The sequence below is a fragment of the Photinus pyralis genome, unplaced genomic scaffold (genome assembly GCF_008802855.1).
Source record: "Photinus pyralis isolate 1611_PpyrPB1 unplaced genomic scaffold, Ppyr1.3 Ppyr1.4_LG6, whole genome shotgun sequence".
In the NCBI taxonomy this organism is placed as follows: Eukaryota; Metazoa; Arthropoda; class Insecta; order Coleoptera; family Lampyridae; genus Photinus; species Photinus pyralis.
Genome location: NW_022170663.1, coordinates 18,391,358 through 18,415,446, shown reverse-complemented (window position 1 = coordinate 18,415,446; position 24,089 = coordinate 18,391,358). Strand labels below are relative to the sequence as shown.

Below are 24,089 nucleotides of genomic sequence, written 5' to 3'. Positions count from 1 at the left end.
TTTACCGTTTAGTAACAATCCTCGAGATTGTATTGTATTGCTGTCTGTCTGTCTCCTCGTTTTTCAGTCCACGATTTGAAAACGCATTCCTGAGTTAAGTTTAAAAGAATCTTTGTACTCTGTATTCAGTAAACTAGTATTTCTTTTGGAAACCTGTTCAAAATTTGTACTTTGTCCTTTATCCTACACGGTCAAGGTTTTCTAAAAGAACGGAAACCCTGCAGAAAAATTTAAGTGACTTTTCTGAGAAGGTAAAATTTAAAAATTAAAAATTTAAGTAGAACTAACAATTTTTCACCAACACACCTCAGAAATAAAAGCACTAGTTCTTTACCGAAAAAAGGTGTTTTATCAATGCGTTCGTAGGCCCATCTAATGCAAAATCTTGTGCTCTTAACGTCCTGTTTTTAGTCAGGGTCTACGACTAGGGGGAAACAACTTGAAATTTCTGGTGTACACCTCTCTGAATCAGCGTGAATTCGTTACATAATTAATGAGAATTAATGTGAATTAATTCGAATTAACGTGAAATAATTTGAATTATTGTGGAATCATTTGAATTAGTGTGAATTAATTTGTATTTACGTGAATTAATTTGGTGTACACCAAAAATGGTACTTATTACTTATGCTGAACTTATATGAACTGAAGAAGAAAACAAGGTAAACTTGTCCCCAAAAAAATTGCGGGTATTTAAGCACTTGAAAACCTGTGAAGAGATTTGGGAAATGCTTGAGGAAAACATGAACTCGAACTTTTAGGAAGATACAACGAACTTGACTGGTTGGGAGCATGAGGGGAAATGAGACTTTGAGATGAACATGATTTAAAAGGGAAAGTAGGATCTAGAAAAGCGGTAAATCTGTGTGCCACTACGGGATCATTAGATTTGATCCATTTTAGGCTTGTTACATGTGCTATATAGGTCAACTGTGCAAAATTTGAACCGAAGTGGTCCAAACGTTTGCCAGTTATCGTGTTCAGAAACATAAAAACAGACAGCATCGCTTCGCTCGACCGCTTAATAAAAAATTTGCTGTGGTCATAAAAAATACCACTCGAACATCTGCGTATTCGAGATTTTGCTCTTTCATGTCTAAGAATGTGTCTACCAAATTTGGTCCCAATCGGGCCAGCCGTTTAGCCGAAAATGACAGTTTGTCACACATGTGCATTCCCGATTCACTCAAAAGCTTTTCAGCTCTTCCTGTTATGTCTAAGAATATGTGTACCAAATTTCGTTCCAATCGCTTTGGCCGTTTATCTGAAAATAAGGGTATACAGATAGACAGACCGACAGACCGATCGACATAATTGAGATTTTGTTGGATTCGGATTCCTGGTGCTTCAAAACCTCTATTTTTGTAAAAAAAAGTGCGGAGTCATTGTTTACCCCAATGCGTCCCTTATTAACGTGCGGGAAGGAGCCATTATGATATTAAATTCGAATTCTTTTAAAACTGCTGTACATTCTAATCCCGCTTCTGAATTATTCTAGTAAATAACTCCAGAAAATCGCCTGGAATTTTACTCTTTCGCAAATTCTCCTGAAGTCATCAAATTGTCTGAATTTTTTTTATTATCTCAAAAATTGAAGTCACATTGAAACATAAATTTACCTGAAGTTTCCTTCTGAAAATTTTTGGAATGATGTTATCGTGGACCATCCCAAAGATTTTCATAAATGCCATTGGGATTCTCATAAAATGCTCCTGGTTTCTGGTATCATGCTTGAAACGGTCCCGAACTGTACCGTTCAGATTTATACGCAATATCTAATACTTCAAATCCATTATTTTGCAATCCTCTTGGAATTTGTTTGAAGTGATTTCAAGATTCTCTTAAGCTTTTATTTAATTCTCTTGAAAATAATCTGAACATGAAACCCGAAAAAGTTGTGAATTATATCGGGAATTTTCTTACAGTTTTATTAAAAAAATGTTGTAATTTTCCTGAGAAAATCTGTTCAAAATACTGTACAATTCTTCTAAAACTTCCTTTAAGTTTTAACAAATTCCTGCAGTTCTCCTGAAATTTCCTTCAGAACCTTTAGGATGGAGTTCCATTGAAAGTCACTTGAAATTGATCTACAATTTATCGATATTTTCTCCTAACAAACTACTAGAAAATTTCTTGAAATACACATTTGTTACAATTCACTTAAAAGTATTTTGAAATTTCGATGGAATTGGTTTGAGGTTTTTTTAGATCCTATTGCAGCTATTGTGAAATTATTCCAGGAAATTCTTATGCCAAAAATCGTCCTGAATCTCTTTTACTATTTAGTTAGGACTTAGGAGTTCCCTTGAAACCTTTTTTTTTGCACTGGAAAATAAATTTCTTGTAATTTTTTGAAATGATATTGCATTTCCTCCAAATTGTAATGAATATTATTTTAAAATTATCGAAAGCTATTATAACATTTTCCTGGAATGTTTTTCAGTTTTTTAATCCCAAATCATTCACACCAATCAGCGAATGTTTGACACCTTTTTATTAGTTGAACCCCAGGTTGAACAATTTATGAATATCTTCCGATAGGTTTAATAAAAAATATCCCTAGGAATTGTTGCCGGAAACGTTAGTAAAGGACTGTAATTAATTATCAATGGTTTTTTCTTTACAAATATCTTTTATTTGCGATGGTGTTTCGTAGGCTTGCTACCATTTTGGAAAAGTTGCGACCACCGCTACTCTGTCCCCTGTATATCGTAGGTTTCTCGGAAACCTGTGCCCAGGAAATGTTGAGGAATTTTGAAAGAGCGCAACGTTTCCTATGAAGCGTTCAGTCATAATTTAAAGGGCAGCCTGTCCAGGAGATGATAGTTGCCATTAGATAATCTTTTAGATAATAGTGTCTCTCTACGTAAAGAGGCAATTTAATATTTCCACCTTTCTCTTATGTGATCAAGATTTCTTAGAACCCATACAAGAATTTTGAAGTGATAATGGCTTGGCTTTGGAAAGAAAACGATGTAAGTTTTATGAAAGCCTTGTTAGGTCCGTCAAATGTAAGATTGCGCTCTTCCTAAATATCCTCTTTGATATTTGCGTACTTGACTTGCACACTTTTCCATTCAAAACGGGAAAAAGCGACCCACCGGACCCAGTACTCGGCAGTGGCGGTTGCCATTTATTTATGATGGGGAAGAACGAGGGGCATTGAAGGGAATTTAAGAACCTGTGCGCATAATTATTAGGGGAGAGAACTTAAGAAATTGAAGCTTGCGACAAATTTTACAGAACTTAATGTAGGAATCATGAAGGATCTTGAGAATTACTTCAAGAAAAATTGGAAAAACTCGCAGACGTTGAGAAAAGTGTCTTAGATCAAACATCTACGAATATTTTTATAATTAAGCGATTATTAAACAGGCAAAAGTTTGATGCTGACACTAAATAGACTTCGTAGCTACTTTGGTGGTTTGATATCAAACTAAAAACAAAAAATTAGTAAAATTAACAACATTTTCATAATTTTTGATTAGGTACCTAATGGGAAAATAAAAATTTATGTGTCTACCATGAACTTAAATGTTTGCAATGACTTTGATATCTTAAGTTCTACAAGTGGGCGCAAAATGACGCATAATGGGAGCTTAATCATGGATTAGTTTAAATCACATTATTAACAAATGGCACTACTAGCTTCACACGCCTGATTTTTCCGTTGGTAATCCACAATTGCACCGTTACCACGAGATGAGGTGAGATCATACCACTGGTAGATAATGCATTTTTATTGTGTGGAAATTAATATAAAATGAACGGCTTGTACTAAGTAGAACAAGTTGTGGGTACCTACACCATAGGTAATAGTGTAAATAAATCCAATTTGCATTTTTTCTGTTCTTCTGAAATAGGCAATAACTCTTTTTTAATAACATAAACCTACAGGTAGAACGTTTTGGTCTTTTGATTTTGATAATTAAAAAAATTGTTTGCGTAAAAACGTTGAACCTATAGTTTTAATTTACCAATAAAACAGTAGTTTAATTTACATATTATAACATCAAAGGTCTCCTAATAATAGGACAGAGAATTTGAATTTCAAAACTATTAATTTGAATTTCATTACGCCAGCTATAAATTTAAATTTTCAACTATAAATAAACAAGAACCGAGAACAACGGTGTGCACAAGACCAGTTTAAAAAATATAATTAAATAAATAAATAAATTCATAAGCCGCTTCTTTTTATTACGACCAAACCAATACAAAATTTAAACGCGTTAATCACAATATTGTGAACAAAAATGGAAATTGTCTGAAAGGGCACAGAAAAAATGGCGTATTTTTTATGATCGTTTTAGACAGAAATGTATTCACACACTAACATTTGTGCGTGCATCCTGTGTAGCACTGGGGCGTAACACCCACGCCTTTTTTCGTAGTCATAAACCCGCCTTTCCTATTGTTTTAATATTTAAGTAAAATATGGCCGAATCATATTTTAATGACCCAATTCGGACGTTAATAATTCAAAAATTCGCCGTGCCCCCCTTTTCTCCACCAATCGTTAAATTATGGCGATACGCACAAATTGAATTTACCAATGGGAGGCTGTCACCTGTACCTGCGTTAAGAAAGTGCGGAAGTGAGTAATTTGTTCATGTGATGGCTTCGGCAATTATCCAACGGGGAAACATCTAATTTTCGATTAGTATCTACCAGTTTTTTCGCTTACTACTTTCTTTAACTTGCGTGTTACAGAATGCAAAAAGCGTTTAAATATACGGCACGAAAATACTATTTATGTGGAATCTCACGTGCCTGCGGTGTTAGTTTTCGTTAATTACAAACGATAAGGATCGTCGTATTTAAGGTCTCTGCACAGAAACCGATAATGCCACGAGGGAAAGAAACGGTAACTCTTATAATCGTTAAATCCGATTTGGAAATAAAAACTCGAAAAATATATTAAAAACCGGCGATTAGCACATTTTCATTTCTAGAACTAAATAGGTTTATTGCTGTAATAAATCTTTTTATATATTAACTCCCGAATAGCGGAGGTTGAATAATAAAAAGTCTAAATATTTACAGTAACGTCACACTCGTTAAGATCTTTATAACTACGGCACTTTGTTAAAGGAGCGGCGCGGTTTTATTAACTTGCTTGGAAGAAGAATTCTGAGGTAACTTTTTCACCTTACATTTTAAGAACTTTTCAAAAATTGTAAAGCCATTTGTCGAAATTTCGGTTACATTGCTTCAGAACTAGGTACCTACTCGTCAAAAATTTTTAAATATCGGATAATATGGGACCTTTTCTGTTTCGCAGTTGCCTCAAAGCAACGATGTATACGATAACTTTTCTGTCTGTCTATCCGTCGGTCGACGTAACTATGGCTTTAAACACAGTATTGACACATTTTCCCAAAAACGCCACCTTTCACTTTTTACGCGAAAAAAATCAAACTGTACTGAAATAGTCATCTAGGACTACGATCTAACAAAAGTATCATGAGGTTCCAAAAGGTTCGATTAGTGTGGTTTCCAAAAACTAAGACATTCGCCCTAGAGTCCGTATTTTGCAAGCTTCTGATGACGACTTGAAAGTTGCTGTTATTGATTATCTTGAAGTTAGAAGAAATTTATAAATGGGGGAATTGTAAAAATACGTAAATTATACTGGTAGAATATTAATGATCGTCTTTTCTTCGTTGGTTGTTTTCGATAGCGCGTTGTCCTCTTAATAGCTTTAGGAAATTAACGGTTCCAGAAAGTTCGCATTTTTGAGTAAAGCTATGAAAATTGACCCTTCCTCGTAAAGTTCCAACGTGGCGCCGCGCTCATTTGCCAATTATAATAGTTAGGGTTTGTTGTATAAACTCAAAGCCCATCGCAGTTGTAGAGGGTTTATATGGTTGAATTACTGTCTGTTATACAAAGATCTGGATTTTGAATAGATAATAACCGGAAGGAGACCGGAGACGCTGTCCCAGGCAGAAACAACGAGAAAGCTGTTGATTTAAATGAACCTCTGTATATCACTAGTGCATTCTTTGCGAATAAATGAGCCGAACAGGCGCGATGCATAGTCTTTGGAACTTTTTACAATGAGAATAGGTACAAGGAAATTAATCACAATTTTTCATATGTTTTTTAGGGTAGAGTTAAATTTTACAACAGAGCCTGATTAATTACCTGATCCGTCCAGAGAAAGATATAGAGAAAGAGGTCGGCAACTAAGTGAGACACTGGATTTTGTATGGATATCAGGGGTGGGAGTGGGGTCGCGGGTTGATAACTCCCGGGGTTAATCACCCCCTCATTTTATCCCCAATTAATTAATGAAAAAATCAAACAAATGTAGAGATTGACTAGTTAGCCAGTGAATGGGTAAGCAATCCGTAGTCATGTGCTTAGTACAGTCGAAAAAATGATCCAGTAATTAGCAATCAATGTGTAGCCCCCCCCCCCTCCTAACGGGGGTTCCAGGGGCAAATGACCGTGGTACCATGTCGGAACTTTCAAAGAAAGGGTCAAAGAGCATATGTGCCCATTTTCATAGCTTCACTCAAAAGGTACAGCCTAAAGCTCGTCCATGTCGAGGTGTACCGCTAAAGAATGGTTTACTTAAAGACTAGAAGTCATTTAAAATAGGCGATAATTAATCAGTAATTAATTAAGTAGGGGTTATTCCGTGAGATTTCGTGTTTGAGCCACCAAAGCAAGCCATGTTTTTTTTAGAAAAAAGAAAGATTTTTCGTGAGTAGTTAATCCGGGGAAGTTTTAGAGGACATTCGGTCGGGAACTACACAGTAGTAGTAATGACGTGTTTTCGTCGCGAAATAATTTCGTTCGAGCTTTTTCGTTCTTTTTAGGGAGCAGAAAAACAAATTGTAATTTAGGGTATTTCCCTTGAAATGGAAATTTAGACGTGTGCGTTTACATCCAGAAGTAAGTTAATTCGTACGTGTCAGTTCCTTATCCACACTAAAGAATAAGGTTATTGTAGGTATAAAGGAAAGACGATAAACTTGAGTAGCTGGATAGGCGAATTACCGTCTCGTAAAAAATTATTACTATATCCAATCCAGTGAAGGACAAATCCAGTGCCAGTGTTTGCTGTGGCCAGCACAGACACCACCCGCACACCTGCGCATGCGCGGTTCTGCCCTTTTATGTTTAAGAATATGTGTACAAAATTTTGTTCCAATCGCTTTAGCCGTTTAGCCGCAAATGAGAGTACAGACAGACAGACCGAGAGACCGACAGACCGACAAACCGATCGACATCATCGACACTTTGTTCGATTCGGATGCCTGATGCTTCAAAACCTGTATTTTAGTAAAAAAAAAGGGGGGGGGTCATTTCTTACCCCAATACAATACCTCCCTTACTAACTAACTTGCGGGTGGGAAAAACACAGTGTAAAATTGTTACTTGAAGGTTTCCTCTGTCGTGGAAACATTAGAACTCCTATAAAACTCGTTAACAGCAAACAGTTGTTAATAAAATTTTACTTGCCTGTGACCCATTGAAAAAACTACCTCCAGAGAACATATTTTCCTTCACCGGAAAATTGACTAAAGAAGGACTAAGCTCTATTCTATTTTAGTAAATTTTCCACATCAGTGTCGTTGTAAGGGGAACCGTTTCCAACGTATTCTTGTATCAGCATCGTCATCTGTAAAAGGACAGCTTAATATAAGGTACTGTTATTCTATTTATGTAAAGTTAAAGTTCTGTAAGAAAAATAATCGCAAATTATATTTGATGGAAGTTGAAAATTATCAATTCTTAAAGATATCAACCTCTGCCCAAACATGAAGCCGTTTGTATTACATGTAGCAGTGCAAGAAAGAAAATCTTCAAATTTATAGGTCCATGATGATTATTTTTATGGAAATTTGCATATAAAAAATTGCACCATTTTTGTACCAAACTAAGTCGAAAAGATTATAGGAGGTCATGCATGTAGGAGACCACTTGTTCATTCACTGTGTTTTGAATTTCAGAATTTTCAACAACTGTGGAGTCACAGAGGAAGAGGAAAATAGTGTCGGTTACTTGATTTTTTATACAGATGGATTAAATGATTCAACAATTATAAAAAATACGAACATCGCTACCTGCAGTTCAAGATAAAAAAGTGGAAATATTAAAAGAACATTCATAGCACCGGAACGTTTAGGAGACTGGGCTGAATTTATGGTCTGATCAAACCATAATGAGGGAGGAAAAAAACATTGGAGAGCTCACTGCCTACAGCAGGAGGAGTACGTGGTTCAATAGCAGCGAAGTGGTTAAACGGAGCACGAACGAGCTATGCAATTGACTCCTCACCAGAGCAATTCAGCGTGGTGGTTTTATATCTGGAGATCAGCATGTAGATCGTCCATCCTTATGTCAACAATGTGATGGAGTGGATAGGAAAAAATTGCTCGACTATACTTTTCGCAATACAGAAAATTCCACAATAAATTGTCACAACGTCCACGGCGGGTTCCTCATTCGCATGCGATGAAAACTGGTAACTATTTTCTCGAGATTTTGATGGTTATAGGGAAAACATAAAGCTCCAAGCGAAAAACAGAAGAGGGGAGGATTACAACAACATTTCTTAGCTAATACACATAACAAGGAAAGACGACATCCAACAAATCTGCTCATTGGTGGGGAGGAGTTGACCTTAGGGTCAATTATCTCCATCTACCAACAACATTTTCTTTCTTAAACCATTTTATGACACTTCATCAACAGCTGATGCTGAAGATGCAGTAGATAAATGTTTCTGGCAGTTTACCGTGCTTCTCCAAAGCAGGTTTATCTGCCTCAAGTACGATAGAACGTGTTTTTGAAAAGTACCAATGAACTTACTTAACTTTTACTTTGGGTCCCTTCCTCCAACCAACACTGCTGCAATTTTCTTCAGCTTACCTATTTGGAGATATCCTTAAACAAGCAAGATTGAGACTCTTGTCGATATAAAGAAAACATCACTTTTATACTTTTTTCCCACTATAACCATATTTGAGAAAAACTATAAAATGTGCCTTACACAGAAATTGGTATAACTTTACATTATTCTACCATTTAGTTTCACTCAAACGGTTTTAAGTAATTTTTGGGACTCACCACCCATCCTCCCATCTGTCCATGTCTTTGGCTCCTTTTTGCTGAAGGATTCTTATGCTCTTTAATGCGGAACGACCCCAAAGACTAGGAAATTGTCTTCCTATATACGGGCACAAACGGTTCGAGGAACAACACTAGGAAATGTATAGAAAAGTCACCAGGTACCGTTTAATTGTAGTAATTGTTAATAAATTTCAATTCTAAAACCAGAAGCCAATAAATGAAAGCTTTTTAAACGAATTTCTATAGCTTCCATAAGATTTCTTACAGAGAAACCTAATATCTTGCATGCATATAAACGATATCAAATCTAACATTACGACCGTGGATCACGTTTGTTGTCGGCTTTGGTAAAAGGCTCGCGACATGTACCAAAGAAGCCTTTCCGTACCTTGTCTTCATTATTCCATCGTCAACATCAATCGTCTTTTGTTGGTATCCACCGTGTAAATATGGAAGAAATCGCTCGCTGATGCGATAGAGGACCGATTTGAAATACGTAAGACCCAACGTGTGCAAAGTGAAGAGTGATCGTTATAAAAGTTTTATTGGCATATACTGATGGCTACAAATACGGCTACGCAATAAACCTCTATTCAGTCGACATGAATTTGCGCTAAAAATTCGATTTTAAAGCTCGAGGCGTGCAATTTAACAAATTAGCGAGAAAATGTGATGGCATTTAATTATAGGGAAGAGAGACTGTTATTGGCATGCATTCGTAGAAACTGCATAAATTCTTGAATTTAGTTAATTTGCGTTTATTTATTGTGCTTGCATAATTGTCTACCTGCTCACGAAGAACATAATTAGCCATATTGTAAGGTGTATCTTTTTTTCATGGCGATGGACTTTAATTTCCCATATTGGTTCTTATGAGAAATGGGTGGCATATGGCGTGAAAGGGTGTTGATAAGTACATACATAATTATACCATCCGTTTCTATTACTATTCCATAATATATAACCATATTGTGTATACTTCATGAATCAATTAAAAAATCGCCATTAATAATTAAAAACTGCTTCCGATGTGCATTTTGGGACACTTCCTTCAAAATTCAGTTAGATACATGTGGGGAATGTTGACATTTTTATTGTATTGTATTCGATATAAAAGTGGACAGCATCAAAAATTCTTACATTTTCCAAAGGGAACTTCCCAAAACTCTCTTCAGAATGTCTACGAATTTATTCAGACTTTGCCCTCACCATTTCCCTCATATTTTTCTATACACAATTTTCTTTAATTTTGTCAGTTTCTATATACTGCGTTGACGTAATTACATATCCATTTAACTGTAGATATTCACCTCTTTAGTAAACTCATTTTCCTTCTTGGCATATAGTTCTTGTACAACTAAGAATGCAAGGTACTGTATCAGAGAACCTATTCATCGTAGAGGCTTGTGACAAAAAAAAGTTATTAACCAAAACGACCAAGAGTAAAACCTGGAAATTATTTTCAAGTTTTGAAATGGCCGCTAGGGGTTGTAACTGCAGTATCGAATTTAAAAAAGTGATTTTTCTGTGAATTTCGCTACATTTACCTAACAGAAAATCCCTGGTCTTTAAAGTCGAGGATATTTTGAACTGTTTTTGTTTGACAATTTTTGCTGTATCTTTAAAAAATAAAGTGGTGGTGGGGCGGGGGGTATTCAAAGATTTCCGTAAAAAACACCCGGTATTTGAAAATACTTCAGCACTTCAGTCCCCGGGCTAAATTCAAACTTCGTAATTTCAACGCAAGGTGACCGCATATACGTACGCCGTTAGATTTTAATTAGTATAAAGGAATATTGTCTTTTACCTTATGAATGAAGTCTCCTTATTCTGCTGGGGTTATTGCACTTGATGATTCCGTCGATATCGAATCTTGGAATTTTTTCTGCGACCCGCAAATTGTTGATGTTGTAGATCAGTGGTGCTCAAACGGTCGATCGCGATCGACCGACCGATCTCGAGTACTTTTTGAGTCGATCTCGAGAAATATTTGTGATTTTCAGAGCAGATCTACACCTACCTTGACTTAAAGAAAATGGATTTTGCGGAAAACTAAATTCTGCCGTTTCCACTAATTAACTAATTCTATGTACAGTATTTTCATGAAATTCTGCAAATTGCGCCACGATACGCCCTACCTATGTAGACAACAATCCTGCTTCACACATACTTGCATCCTCTCAGAGTCGATCGATCGGAGTCTAACAACATTCAGGTAGTTCGTCAGCAGTTCAAGTGTGAGCACCCCTGTTGTAGATGGTCACGTCCTGATGCTTTGAAATCTGCAACCCTCCGCTACAGCCTCTTCGGATTAATGGATGCCAGTAATGTGATTTTATGTATCGATTGTCACTGCTCCTTTGCCAAATTATAAACAACCCAGCGATAAAAAGATGAAGGCGGTAAACAAATGCGAGCTTGAGGTACTTTGATAGTAGTTCGTGAACCCATTTAACTGCGCGTTACTATGATTTAACTTTCTAGGAAATTGTCCACTCTCTTTTTCCCCGCGGCACAGTTACATAATAGTTCACTTTAGCCAAAGTACATTCACTCTATTCTAAATTTAAACTTACAACAAATGATACGTTTACAAAACCTAATATACATTATATACAGTTATAATTACAAAATTTTATTCTTTCACGACCAGGCCAAAAAGCATTATGTGTAATTGAAAATATTCACACCCATGACAATCTCTTACAGCATTCAATGTAATTTGGATGTTATGTCTTAAACGATAATTAATTACGGTCAATGCTTTATTGGTACATAATTGAAAATTGCTTTGTTTTGTGCATCTTTTTCTTAACACAGGACTTCTCTCTGCGATCTTGACGGATTCTCTCTCAACCACGCGAAAATTGATTAGCGATCTTTTAAAAAGTGATCAAAGCCCCAAGTCGCGACATTCGCGTCGCGTTTGCATCCTTTACTTGTGCTCTATTTTTAAGAAAAGATTCTGCAATTGTTTCTCTGAGAACAAAAATTTTCTCGACAACGCCAATACCACGTTGAAAACACCGGTTCTCGTCCGATCACCGCAGATAAGCAACGTGGATGGGTGACCACTCTTTTTTTATTTTTGCTCATGTTTGTCTACAATTTTTATTTTTTTTTATTTTAATGTCACAAGGCAACATATAATTAATAATTATAATTCCTAATTAGAATTAATTTAGTTTTGGCGAAATTTGGTTTTTCAACTTTGACATTTTTGTTCTCGGTTTTTTTGTAATAAAACCTAGGAATTTTTGTAGGTTGTACACAAATAAATAAGGTCTTTCGAATACCTTAATAAAAATTTTAGGTTGCTTTTTGAAAAAAAAAGTTCGATGCAGTTGCGGGGCTCCAAAATTTTTTTCAAAAATCTGCTCCGTTATTTTCCTTTTCCGTATGCCTAATATTTGCATCCAAAATTTGAACCTAAACGTCGACATTTCATGAAATTTTGACCTGTCCAAAAACCGGTGATCGCATTAGCTACCCTAGCTCATGCTGAGACGGTCAAAATCATACCAATGCATTTAATAATACGAAAATTAAGGATTTCTGTCGGAATGTCGAAAAAAGTCCTCTTGCGGCGACATGTGACTAACAGAACTTCAAATATTATAATATTTGTAGCCCAAGAATCGCTCTTTACAACTAGCTTAAGTTTGTTAAAATTGGCTCAGCTGTATCGAAGATACGGGGTGTTTTTGACGGAAACCTTTGAATACCCCCCACCACTTTATGTTTAAACATACAGCAAAAATTGTTAAACAAAAAAGGTTCAGATTACACACAACATTATGTTTGGTTAATATAGCGGAATGCACAGACACATCACATTTTTAAATTCAAGATTGCAGTTACGCCCCCTAGCGGCCATTTCAAAAACTAAAAATATTTAACAGGTTTTTCCCTTGGCCGTTTTAGTAAAAACTTTTTTGCCGCAAGCCTCTACAATGGATAGGTTCCCAGATACCAGAGCGGGACAGAATACTTTCAAAAAGTATTTGAATACTAAATAGTAAATACTTTACACAAATCAAAGGTATTTGAATACTAAATACTTTTACGTCCAGCACAAGCGAATACTAGATACAGATACATTGAAAAGTATCCAAATACTTTAGAATGTATTCGAATACATTCAAAAGTATTCGAATACTTTGAAAAGTATTTCATTATCTTACTTTGAAAAGTATTCGAATACAGTAAAAAGTATTCAAATACTTGTCACTCAAATACATTAAAAATTTAAAATAGTATACTAGTAAAAATTGTCTCAGATCGACCAGCAAAAAACATTTTCCTATAGAATTTGGCCCGTAGACTCCATAATTTCAAACAGTTTAAAGATTGGGCTACTAGATCAAAAGTTACAGCCCTTTGAATTTTCTTTCGAAATTGGTTTCTAGTCTATAACTTTTGATTGAGAAGTCTGATCGAAAAAGTACGAATTGTTTTGGATTCTACGCACCAAAATTAATAAGAAAAAGTGTTTTCCCGAGAAATTTTGGTGCAGTCGATTTTTGGTAAAAAAGGAAGGTTATACACTGCCTTTTTTTGAGGCTCGAAAAAAAAATTGTCTCAGATCGACCCGGAAAAAAATTTTCTTATAGAATGTGGCCTGTAGAATCCATAATTTCAAACAGTTCCAAGATTGGGCTACTAGTTCAAAAGTTACAGCCCTTTGAATTTTTTTCGAAATTGGTTTCTAGTCTATAACTTTTGATTGAGAAGTCTGATCGAAAAAGTACGAATTGTTTTGGATTCTACGCACCAAAATTAATAAGAAAAAGTGTTTTCCCGAGAAATTTTGGTGCAGTCGATTTTTGGTAAAAAAGGAAGGTTATACACTGCCTTTTTTTGAGCCCGAAAAAAAAATTGTCTCAGATCGACCCGGAAAAAAAATTTTCTTATAGAATGTGGCCTGTAGAATCCATAATTTCAAACAGTTCCAAGATTGGGCTACTAGTTCAAAAGTTACAGCCCTTTGAATTTTCTTTCGAAATTGGTTTCTAGTCTATAACTTTTGATTGAGAAGTCTGATCGAAAAAGTACGAATTGTTTTGGATTCTACGCACCAAAATTAATAAGAAAAAGTGTTTTCCCGAGAAATTTTGGTGCAGTCGATTTTTGGTAAAAAAGGAAGGTTATACACTGCCTTTTTTTGAGCCCCGAAAAAAAATTGTCTCAGATCGACCCGGGAAAAAAATTTTCTTATAGAATGTGGCCTGTAGAATCCATAATTTCAAACAGTTCCAAGATTGGGCTACTAGTTCAAAAGTTACAGCCCTTTGAATTTTCTTTCGAAATTGTTTCTAGTCTATAACCTTTGATTGAGAAGTCTGATCGAAAAAGTACGAATTGTTTTGGATTCTACGCACCAAAATTAATAAGAAAAAGTGTTTTCCCGAGAAATGTTGGTCTCACTGTCTTTTTTTAAGGCCAGAAAAAAAATTGTCTCAGATCGAACCGGAAAAAAAAATTCTTATAGAATGTGGCCTGTAGAATCCATAATTTTAAACATTTCCAAGATTGGGCTACTGGTTCAAAAGTTACAGCTCTTTGAATTTTCTTTCGAAATTGGTTTCTAGTCTAGTCTAGTAGTCGATTTTTGGTAAAAAAAGGAAGGTAATTAAGTATTCAAATACTATGCGAAGCATTCGAGTACTTCTCAAAGTATTCAAATACTTTGCGAAGTATTTGAATACTAAATATTTGTGAAAGTATTTGAGTTACATACAAATATACTGCTTCCATAAAAGTAATTCATTACAAAGTATTTGAATACTTTAAAGGATTTGAATACTAAAAAGTATTTACAAAATCGAATCCTGCCCAGCTCTGCCAAATACTAGGGTCCACTGTTCACCAAGCACGTATCATCACTCCCCTTGCGTGAGTGTTAACGAATCACTGATGCCGAGCCATTCGTGCTCGCAGTACACTCTCACCTTACGAATTCGGGATAAATTGGGAGCAGATGGAAAGGTGTTCACGATGGAAGGATGTTTGGTAGGAACCTAAGAAGCGCCTCTATTGCCTAACCCCCCCCCCTTCTCCCTGCCCATTGATCGCCTCTTACGATCTCCAGGACCTGAGTGAAGTCAATTCTACCCCCGAACCCACAGGGGGAACAAGATTGATTGATTTTCTAAATAGTTTTCCATGTTTTCCCAGAATTACCTTGTGTCTCCTCCATCAGATGCTTCTCTTATTTCTCATAAGTTAATCTGCTTCATATGACAAGGTACTCTTATATCCCTAAGCATCCCTAGTTTCCCCAAAGCTTTTTTATCGACTGAAGTGTTTCCAATTTTGTACGAAGAAAATTTAACTACCTACAAAGAAAAGCAACAGAAAGTAACAGAGAGGAGAGAGAAGAAAGGGAGGAACTGCAGCACCAGTAGAAGTTGGGATTATGATTTCACACGATATTGAGGAGTGAAACGAAACTTTTCGTCAGAAATGAAATTGAGTCGTTTTTATCTCTCTATAGCAATCGGTAATATTTAGAAGCATTATTCAGTAAACATTATGTTCAACTCAATAAAATTAACAATTTCTGGCTCAATATTTTTCACTTTTTTTGTAAACTTAAGGTTTTTATAGCGGCCATAATGTCATGTTTCGAATTTTCGCTCACTAAATGCGAATGAATTAGTGGGTATCTATCAAAACTTATACAGAGTGGCCCAACGAGAAGCATACAGAGTGCTTTTAGGGTATTAAATTTAGAAATTTCGAAAAATCCTCGAACACGTCAATTTTGTATTCGAGGGGGACAACTTTTGGAAGACAAATCACGAACCCAAGTCTTCATCCCTCTACGTAGGGAGCCTAACCCCTAAAATTTTAAATGGAATCCTATGGCAAATGGCACATTATTTTAAAGCCACTCTAAAAAGCATTATGCGGGTCACTCTGTAATTGGGCGCAAGCCTGTTGAGGGCCCAGAACAAGAGAGGGATAATAAATAAATAAAAAAATAAATAAATAAATACACTCGTATGTTCTTTTCCATGCGAACTTTCCAATGGATTAACCGGTATAGTGACCACCCATGCAAAGGAGTGCCTTCGGGAATGGGTATTACATCTGTTGCATGCAGGACACAACTCGTAGGTATGACAATGCCTTACGGTTGCTCAGAAAAAATAAGAGCAAAACGCAAATATACATTTGGGGACGAAACATTTTGAACTCTCGGTTATATTGATTTGAACTTGGTAATTAATAAATGTGTTCTGCAGAATCTTCTGTAAATACGCGAACGTTCCTAATTAAGTTAATTACTGACGATATATGACCATAATACGTAAAGCACGCGACTATTATTGCAACAAGAGTGATTTCTTAAGAACCATATGTGATAATAAATTTAACTTCAAATACAATGACTATCCTTGGCATACTCCGCCCTAGAGGCATCAAGCGCAATGAAGCAGATGCAATCAAGCATGAATTATTATCTTATTTTATTTCCTAATACTTATTTATTATTTAAATTTGTGGCGATTGCAAACACCCACAGGAAATAAAAGCTTGATTTAAATTTGATTCTTCACGCATCAGTAAGATCTCGGTAACAAAATCTATTAGAATCCTGATTGCATAGTCGAAATTGGCAAATCTTAATTTTCTGCCTGTACCTCAAAAACGAAATTGGATATAGGTTTTAGAAAATGTGTCGGTCATATAAAGTTAGGCACCCTGTACTCCCAGATTTAGTTCGTGTCGTTGTCTATGCCCAAAGGTTTTGTGGTCAGTTCGTAAATTCCCTAAATTTAAAATGTTGGCCAAAAGAAGGGAACTTTAGATTTATCTCTACAGGGTACCTACACCGTTTTTAAAAATTCGAATATATGAGGGACTTTAAATGTGTCGAAAATTACATTAAAATTCAATATGTCTTGGGTTCACTAGTCAGGATGACTTGCGACTGAAATATGAATGGCGCAGTTCCGCGTCGAGGTGCAGAACGCTGAGCCAAAGGGCTAGAGAGGATCTAACGTATCTACAACTAAATGACCTTGATGTTGCAAATGAGACAACAGTAACCCGACGTACACTCGTCAGGGCTCGGGGGTATGAGCGTTGGGGCGACCTATGGGCGAGGTCCGATTCATTTTTGAAAAGGGTCAAACCCGATTTGGGGCCGCTATTTCTTCTTGGCGAGGGTCGGTTTGTATTCGTGAAGATGTTTCGAATTAGACTTGGGCACACCGCATTAACCCATAGCGCCTTGCTGGAAGGTAAACCTAGACCCCTATGTGCGAACTATGAGGTTAATTTAACACTAGAGCACATACTTTGTAACTGTCCACGATACAAAGATATACGGGACAACTTCGGGATATGCCCGATATGGGAAGGTAACTTTAACAGCGATGAACGGTGTCGAAGGGGGATAGGATTTTTCCAAAGTGTGGAAATGTTGCACAAACTGTGATATAATGGCTGTCTATTTAATTGTTATTTATTGTTGTCTGTCAGTTACCAACTTTGTCATATCGAAAATATTGTATTGTGAGTCGACCTACCTGTATGTAATATTCTATTAGAACGAAGTCTGTGATATTTTGAGCAAATAGGCAAATGGCCATAGAAGCCGAAGCCTTAGGTGGGGTTTTAGTGGGTATACCCGAGTAAGGGAGAGCCCCACACTACTCCAGACCTTTCAACCTGGAGTGTGCATAAGGAGCATTTCCCCACCTACCAAAAAAATAAATAAATAAATAAAATCGTATATACTATACTACTCAGCTTAATAGCAAACAAATGTTCCGTTTGTTCGGCATGTTTATGTTTGAAAATCGAATTAATGTTTTCATATTTTTCCAGATGATGGAGTGTAGAACCGGATCTATCACAGACTCACATCTCAAACAACACCTTTAATGTGCGAAAGTCATTTTTCAACTGATTTCGAGATACATTTCAGAAAAATACAAAAAGTTTCATCTTTAAAGAAATGAGCAACTATAACCATCGAGCAACTAACAACTTGGAGGTAGACTGTAGATGACCCTACGTCCGCTTAACGGCTAGGCAACTATGCAGCTGAACAAGCACTGATTGTTAAAAAAACAAATGAGTGAGCCAATGAATTACCAATAGCAGAGCATCCATCGACTGAAAACCTTTGATAGCTTACTAACCATCAACCTCTCGACGTCCATCACTACCAAAAGGACAATGATTTGAGGATCTCATAGAATGTAACGAAAAGTCAGTATAAGTGAAAAAGATAACAAAAACACAACTGAGAAATTGTAACCACAAACAAATACCTGCAAATGAAGTAAAAAGGTCATGGGTCATGTTCTATCCCTAAACTGTTTTTCGGTACGCCACTGGTAGATTGTAAAATAAGAATTTGATTTTCTGATATGTTTGGAAACTTGTTGGTCTCTTGTAATTTATATTTATATATAAAATTTTTCTATACGTGTGTTTGTGACTGAACCCTAAACGGCTGGACGGATTTTGATTAAATTCATTGGTGTCTCTGTGAGTAGGTACCTGGATGGTTTAGATTCACAATTGAGTCTAATCGGATTATAGGTTTTTTGTTAACTTCTTTTTTCGTTGATGTCGCACTCTATACTATTTCGCATACCGATCGATGCATCGCCAAGTCACTTGGGCCCTATCGTCGTGTTAATCTGTTTACATTCTGTATGGGGGTTATCATATATCCATCAATATCGAGCGTACGAAGTCGCGGGGGAAAATCTCACGAGTAATCTAACTCAAAATAGACTAGAGCCTGCATATCCTACACTATAGCAGAAAGCTTTTAATGAAAAGTTGAAGTCTCTAGCTATTGTAATTGCTGAGGTCTCAGTCGGAAATCCAGCCAGCCAGACAGCCAGCATAACGCATATAATAGCGTATTTTTTTTTAAAATGCGCTAAATAACATTATCACTTTTAGTTTGGTATAGCTATATAGAAAAAGCTTTGCAGAGAGTGTGGGGCACCTGAAAAAATGATCAAAGTCCTCGTGTGAGATCGAAGGGACTTCAGCGCATTTTTGTGTGGCAGATCAGTGTTTTATTAGCCAATATTGACTCCACCATCAATAAGATCTTGCCGAAAGCTACCACGTTCACTTTGTCGGTACCATTTTCTCACTTACCGTGCACTCGCAATTCGCGTTTGAAGTTTTGACTCCACCATCAGTAAGATCTCGTCGGGGGTTACCATATTCCCTTTGTCGACACCCACTTCTGATCACCCGCAACAATTCGGATTTGAAGTTTCGACTCCACCATCAGTAAGATCTCGTCGGGGGTTACCACATTCCCTTTGTCGATACACAGTTCCGACGTCCCGTTCATTCGTAATTCACATTTTGGTAGATTTCGCTAAAATCCCGGCATAAAATCGTATTCAACTTTTGGGTACTTCACATAGCTCGACCTTCTATTAGTGACACGAGAAAGAGAGACCGCGATTCGCGCTGTAAGAAACTTTTGGGCGCCCAAAGTCGACTACCCCTCGAAGCGCGCCGCGCAAAAGGTGGTTTATTTCGCCCCTAGGAAAAAAAAACAAAATTCCGCCACGCAGGAGTTGTGCGCGTTGACAAGATCTTCCCGACGACACCAATTTGAAAACAATCGGAGAAAAACTGTAGAAGAAGATAGATAAAAACTGAAAAATCTCCAGGTTAGTATAATACGCTCGGGGATGGCGTCCAGATGTCGTCGACTCCAAATCTTGTAGCCCCATCCCTAACGTTCTTAATTACACGGCCCCGATAGTTACATGTACACTCCTTGTCTTTTTACAAGCGTTTTTCTACGGGCGCGCATTTACTGCCAGCCAGCCAGCCAGCCAAAGTGAGATTAAAAGCTACTTTTTACAAAAAAAATTTTTTGCAAAAATGCGCTAAAAAGGAAATCGTTACGCTAGAGTCGTCCAGGTTCATGTTGGTCACTGTAGACGTTTTGTAAAGTGCTGCTATATTTTCAAATTGGTGAAATTATTCTTTGTTATAAATTTAGAGAAAAAGTATAATGTATAGGTAGGTACTTGGGTATTTTTTGTTTGCAATTTATAAATTTCAGACACGCCATATACAAAAACGACATATTTATAATCCGCAATAGCAATTTCGTGCAATATAAATTTGGCTGCAGTTATATTTTACCACTGTTGCATGCCCTCTTATCTAAAAATCGTTGTCACGCTAAAATAAATGTTATTAAAAAATTTGTTCTTAAACTTCGCGAATAAAAAGCACAGGTGACAGTGAAATGAGCGATAATTTAAACGCGACGTTTTTACAGAGTTCGAAGGACTCCTCGTGCCCAGTGCGCTAAGCTGTAATTTCAGAAGGGTACAAAAAGGCGTCTCTGATTTTACGATGTCGTGGTATTATTTATGGAGCACGACTATGACTAAAAAGTAACATGACATGTTTAAAATGGCCACGATAACATGAACTTTAGTGAGTTAGATATGTCATTCACATTGAATTTATATTTTAGCTACTGACTGAATCTTATATGTAGGTTTATTTTATAGCATATGTTAAATTGACATTTTAACAGGTTTGAATGAGTAGGCTAAGCCGCTCTTTAACCGTAAGGGTAGGTAAAGTGAAACAAATGACTGTGCATTCTAATGACATCTGTCAATCTTATTTCAAATGCACGATATAAAATGACAATTCTGTTTCTATGGAAACCATTGCGACGATAGAACTTAAGCGTGCTATTTTTGACGTCTCTAAATTAAATTCAGAATTGTTAGAAGATTTGTATGGGTTCTGCTATAAAATAAAGTTTGGTATTCCATTAATTTCAGAACCTTAACAAGATTTCGATAAAGTCAGAATACATCGAATTCTTCGGAGGCTTCCGTAAAAAATAAAAGAAATTTTAAAATTTTCAATGGCCTTTAGCAAATCCTTAAAAATTGCCAAAAAGGTTCAACACCATAAACAGATTTCCAAAGAAGCACCGTAAAATTAGATGTGTTTTCTCCCTCCTCCGTTTTGTAGAGAGAATCGTACAAAAACCACGCTAAGTTTATTTTTTGGACCGGCGAAAAAGACCCACACACCCTTGTTTGCAATGGATTTTAAAAGCTGACTAAATTTGAGTATGATCCTTCTACGTCTCTGTACGCGTCATCTATCCATGTGTTCAGAATTTTAAGGTTAGATTTATACATATTTCAACAACACACAATTTACCCCTTTATCATAAAAGGGTCATTTTAATCACTTTGCTACAGACAGAAAATTATGATAATAAATATTCAACAGTAGCAGAAAGCGCTTGCATCCCATTTTTAAAATGGGCAGAAATCTCGGGACGTCTTCAACGGATGCACTCTTTTAAAAAAAAGCAAGACAGGTATGTGCAATATTTTAATGCCGAATTGATGCCAGTTTGGACAAACTAATTTTTTATTAACATGGACATGGACACATTGGAGGCCCACACGGTGGGCAACAAGGAGCGCAAGGACTCGGACACACAGGCAGCGAAGGCAAGATTGTACCGACTGGCACTAATGGAGGCGGTCCTGCACAAACGGGTGGCGGGCATGGTGGCGCCGGTATTAGTGGTACGTAAGGTGCTGGTGGTACACAGCATGGCCCGCATGGACCACAGGGCGGGCAAGGTCCACAAGGACCACACGGCGGGCAAGGTCCACAAGGACCACACGGCGGGCAAGGTCCACAAGGACCACACGGCGGGCACGGTCCACAAGGGCCGCACGGTGGACACGGAGGACCGCATGGCGGTGGACATCCCGGTGCACACGGTGGGCATGGTGCCGGGGCCGGACAGCACGGAGGCAGCCTAACATAAGCTGGATAGCACTGGTATTGTTCCAAGTCGTCAGATTTCGTCGATTTTCCCAAGTGTTGTCCACAGGAATACTGAGCTGGACAACAAGAGGGTGGCTGAGTCAAGCATTTAGGCGCGCCCTGGCACAGTAATCGCGGGCAGTCATCTTGTAATCCATTACGTTTCTTACAATCACAACCGACGTGAAGAAGACCGCCCCTTAACTCCCTGGACTTGCAATTCTTTAACCCGTTCTTTCCTTTGGGCATTCTATAGCACACCATCATTTGTGGTGGATTACACGGAACGCACGGTTGCGGTTCTGGGTTGGGGTTCTGCACCGGCACGCAAGGCGGTGGAACCGGCTGACAGATTGGCAAACATCCCGGAACGCAAACGGGTTGTGGCGGCGGCATCATTACCGGACATGGACTTGGTTGCGGTGCCGGAGTACAGCTCGGTAGCGGGCAGCACGGATCGCATGGTCCACACGGTGGACAACAGGGACCGCATGGTCCACACGGCGGACAACAGGGACCGCACGGTCCACACGGCGGGCAGCACGGACCGCAAGGACTGCAAATAGGTAGACAAGGTTTTGGTAATGGATCGTAAATTTCGATTACAGGGCCTACGCACGGTGGTCCGCAGGGTGAACAACTTGGCGGGCAGCACTTATCGTCGATTTGACAAACCAGATCCTTCAACTTGGACAGCAGAGATAAACGTTGGGCACTCTTGTCGCACATTTTTTCGTATTTTCTTAATCACAAATACACAACAATTTTAACAAGGATCTAAAAAAAGATACAGGTCACATTAATTTAGAATAGCTTTTCAAATTGGAAAATTTTGAAATCGACAAACGTCGTTTAAAAAAATAACAATTTTGCTACGGTAACTGAAACATTTTATTTCAAAGGCACGGTGATCGCGTATCGCAACACAAAGGCACCTACTATCGGAAGTTTGTACATCTACTTTGGTGTGATTTCTATTCTGCCATTAATTTGGCGTAGTTCTGGTTATTTTTAAGCAATTCGAAAAGGCATGTCTGGTAATGCGAAGTAACTTGGTAACGAAAATTTCAAGTAGGTACTTTTGAGAATCACTGATTTTGTTGAGGGTGTTGAATAGGAGTTTGAGGAGGATAATAGAAGGGGGAGTAGGGGAAGATCAATTTGGATTCCGAAGGAGTTTAGGAACGCAGTAGTAAAAAGAATTGGATAAAGGTAAATAGAACCAGGAAGAACTGTCAGTCTGTGCCTGGTACCTCTGGAAAAGGCATTTGATTGTGTGAAATACGGAAAATTGTTTTAAGGGACAATAAGGGTGTGGGTTGGAGAGAAAGAAGATTAGCACGTGTACACGAAGCAGAAGGTCGCACTACTGAAGGTGGGTGATAACATGTACTGAATGGCTTTAGAATAGGGTTAGGCAGGAAAGGTGTCTATCATCAACCTTACTTGGAGGATATGGAGGTGTTCGGAAAGGAATAAGAACCTTTATTACAAAGATGGACGATTTGAAGGTTTTCTTGGAAAAAGGAATGATTGGAATCTAGGATTTTTGTAACAATGGAAGATTTTTGGTTTAGAATTATTGTTTTATTTGATGAATTTTTTATGTTCGGATTAAGTGTTGAAGCTACAGTCGGGGTGGTTCACCTAGGAAGCGAGATAGTGAAGTTTACATATTATGAATTTATACATCGGAACAGGTTGACGGGTCTATACTATATTTGGTGTTAACTAAAATGGAACCGAGGTTTTGACTGCGTGGAAATGAACCCGAGGAGTGGCCCCTGATACCTAAGGGGATTTCGGAAAAATGTTCAGGGGGCCTATGCAATGTCCTGCAACAGTGCGTCGATCTTTCCTAGCTCAGACCTTCTGCAGAGGCACCTCTAAATAGCATTATGCGGGTCACTCTGTAATTGGGCGCATGCCTGTTGAGGGCCCAAAACAAGAGAGGTATAATAATAATAATAATAATACCTGGTAAAAATTAAAAAAAAACCTTTTGTACAAATGTCAGCTATATAGATGGTCGCTCATCTACAGACATTATTTTTGAATGTACATCAGGGTGTCCCTTTTTTATGGTGTCAGTACACAGCTGATTTTTTTAAATGTACATTTTTAGTTGATTCGATGTCATTTTTTAACCTTTGCATGGAAACCTATTCATT

General features: G+C 37.4%; 1 protein-coding gene across 1 annotated transcript; it reads right to left on the bottom strand.

The window, feature by feature from the left end:
• Positions 1-21,467: 21,467 nt before the first annotated feature.
• On the bottom strand, positions 21,468-22,794 carry LOC116174197 (DBF4-type zinc finger-containing protein 2 homolog). The gene is made up of 2 exons (XM_031492073.1): positions 22,538-22,794; positions 21,468-22,474 (listed from the first exon to the last, which is right to left on the bottom strand). Exons 1-2 carry the CDS (start codon positions 22,645-22,647, stop codon positions 21,514-21,516), a joined length of 1,071 nt encoding a protein of 356 aa, XP_031347933.1. The 5' UTR covers positions 22,648-22,794; the 3' UTR covers positions 21,468-21,513.
• Between the last annotated feature and the right edge of the window lie 1,295 nt (positions 22,795-24,089).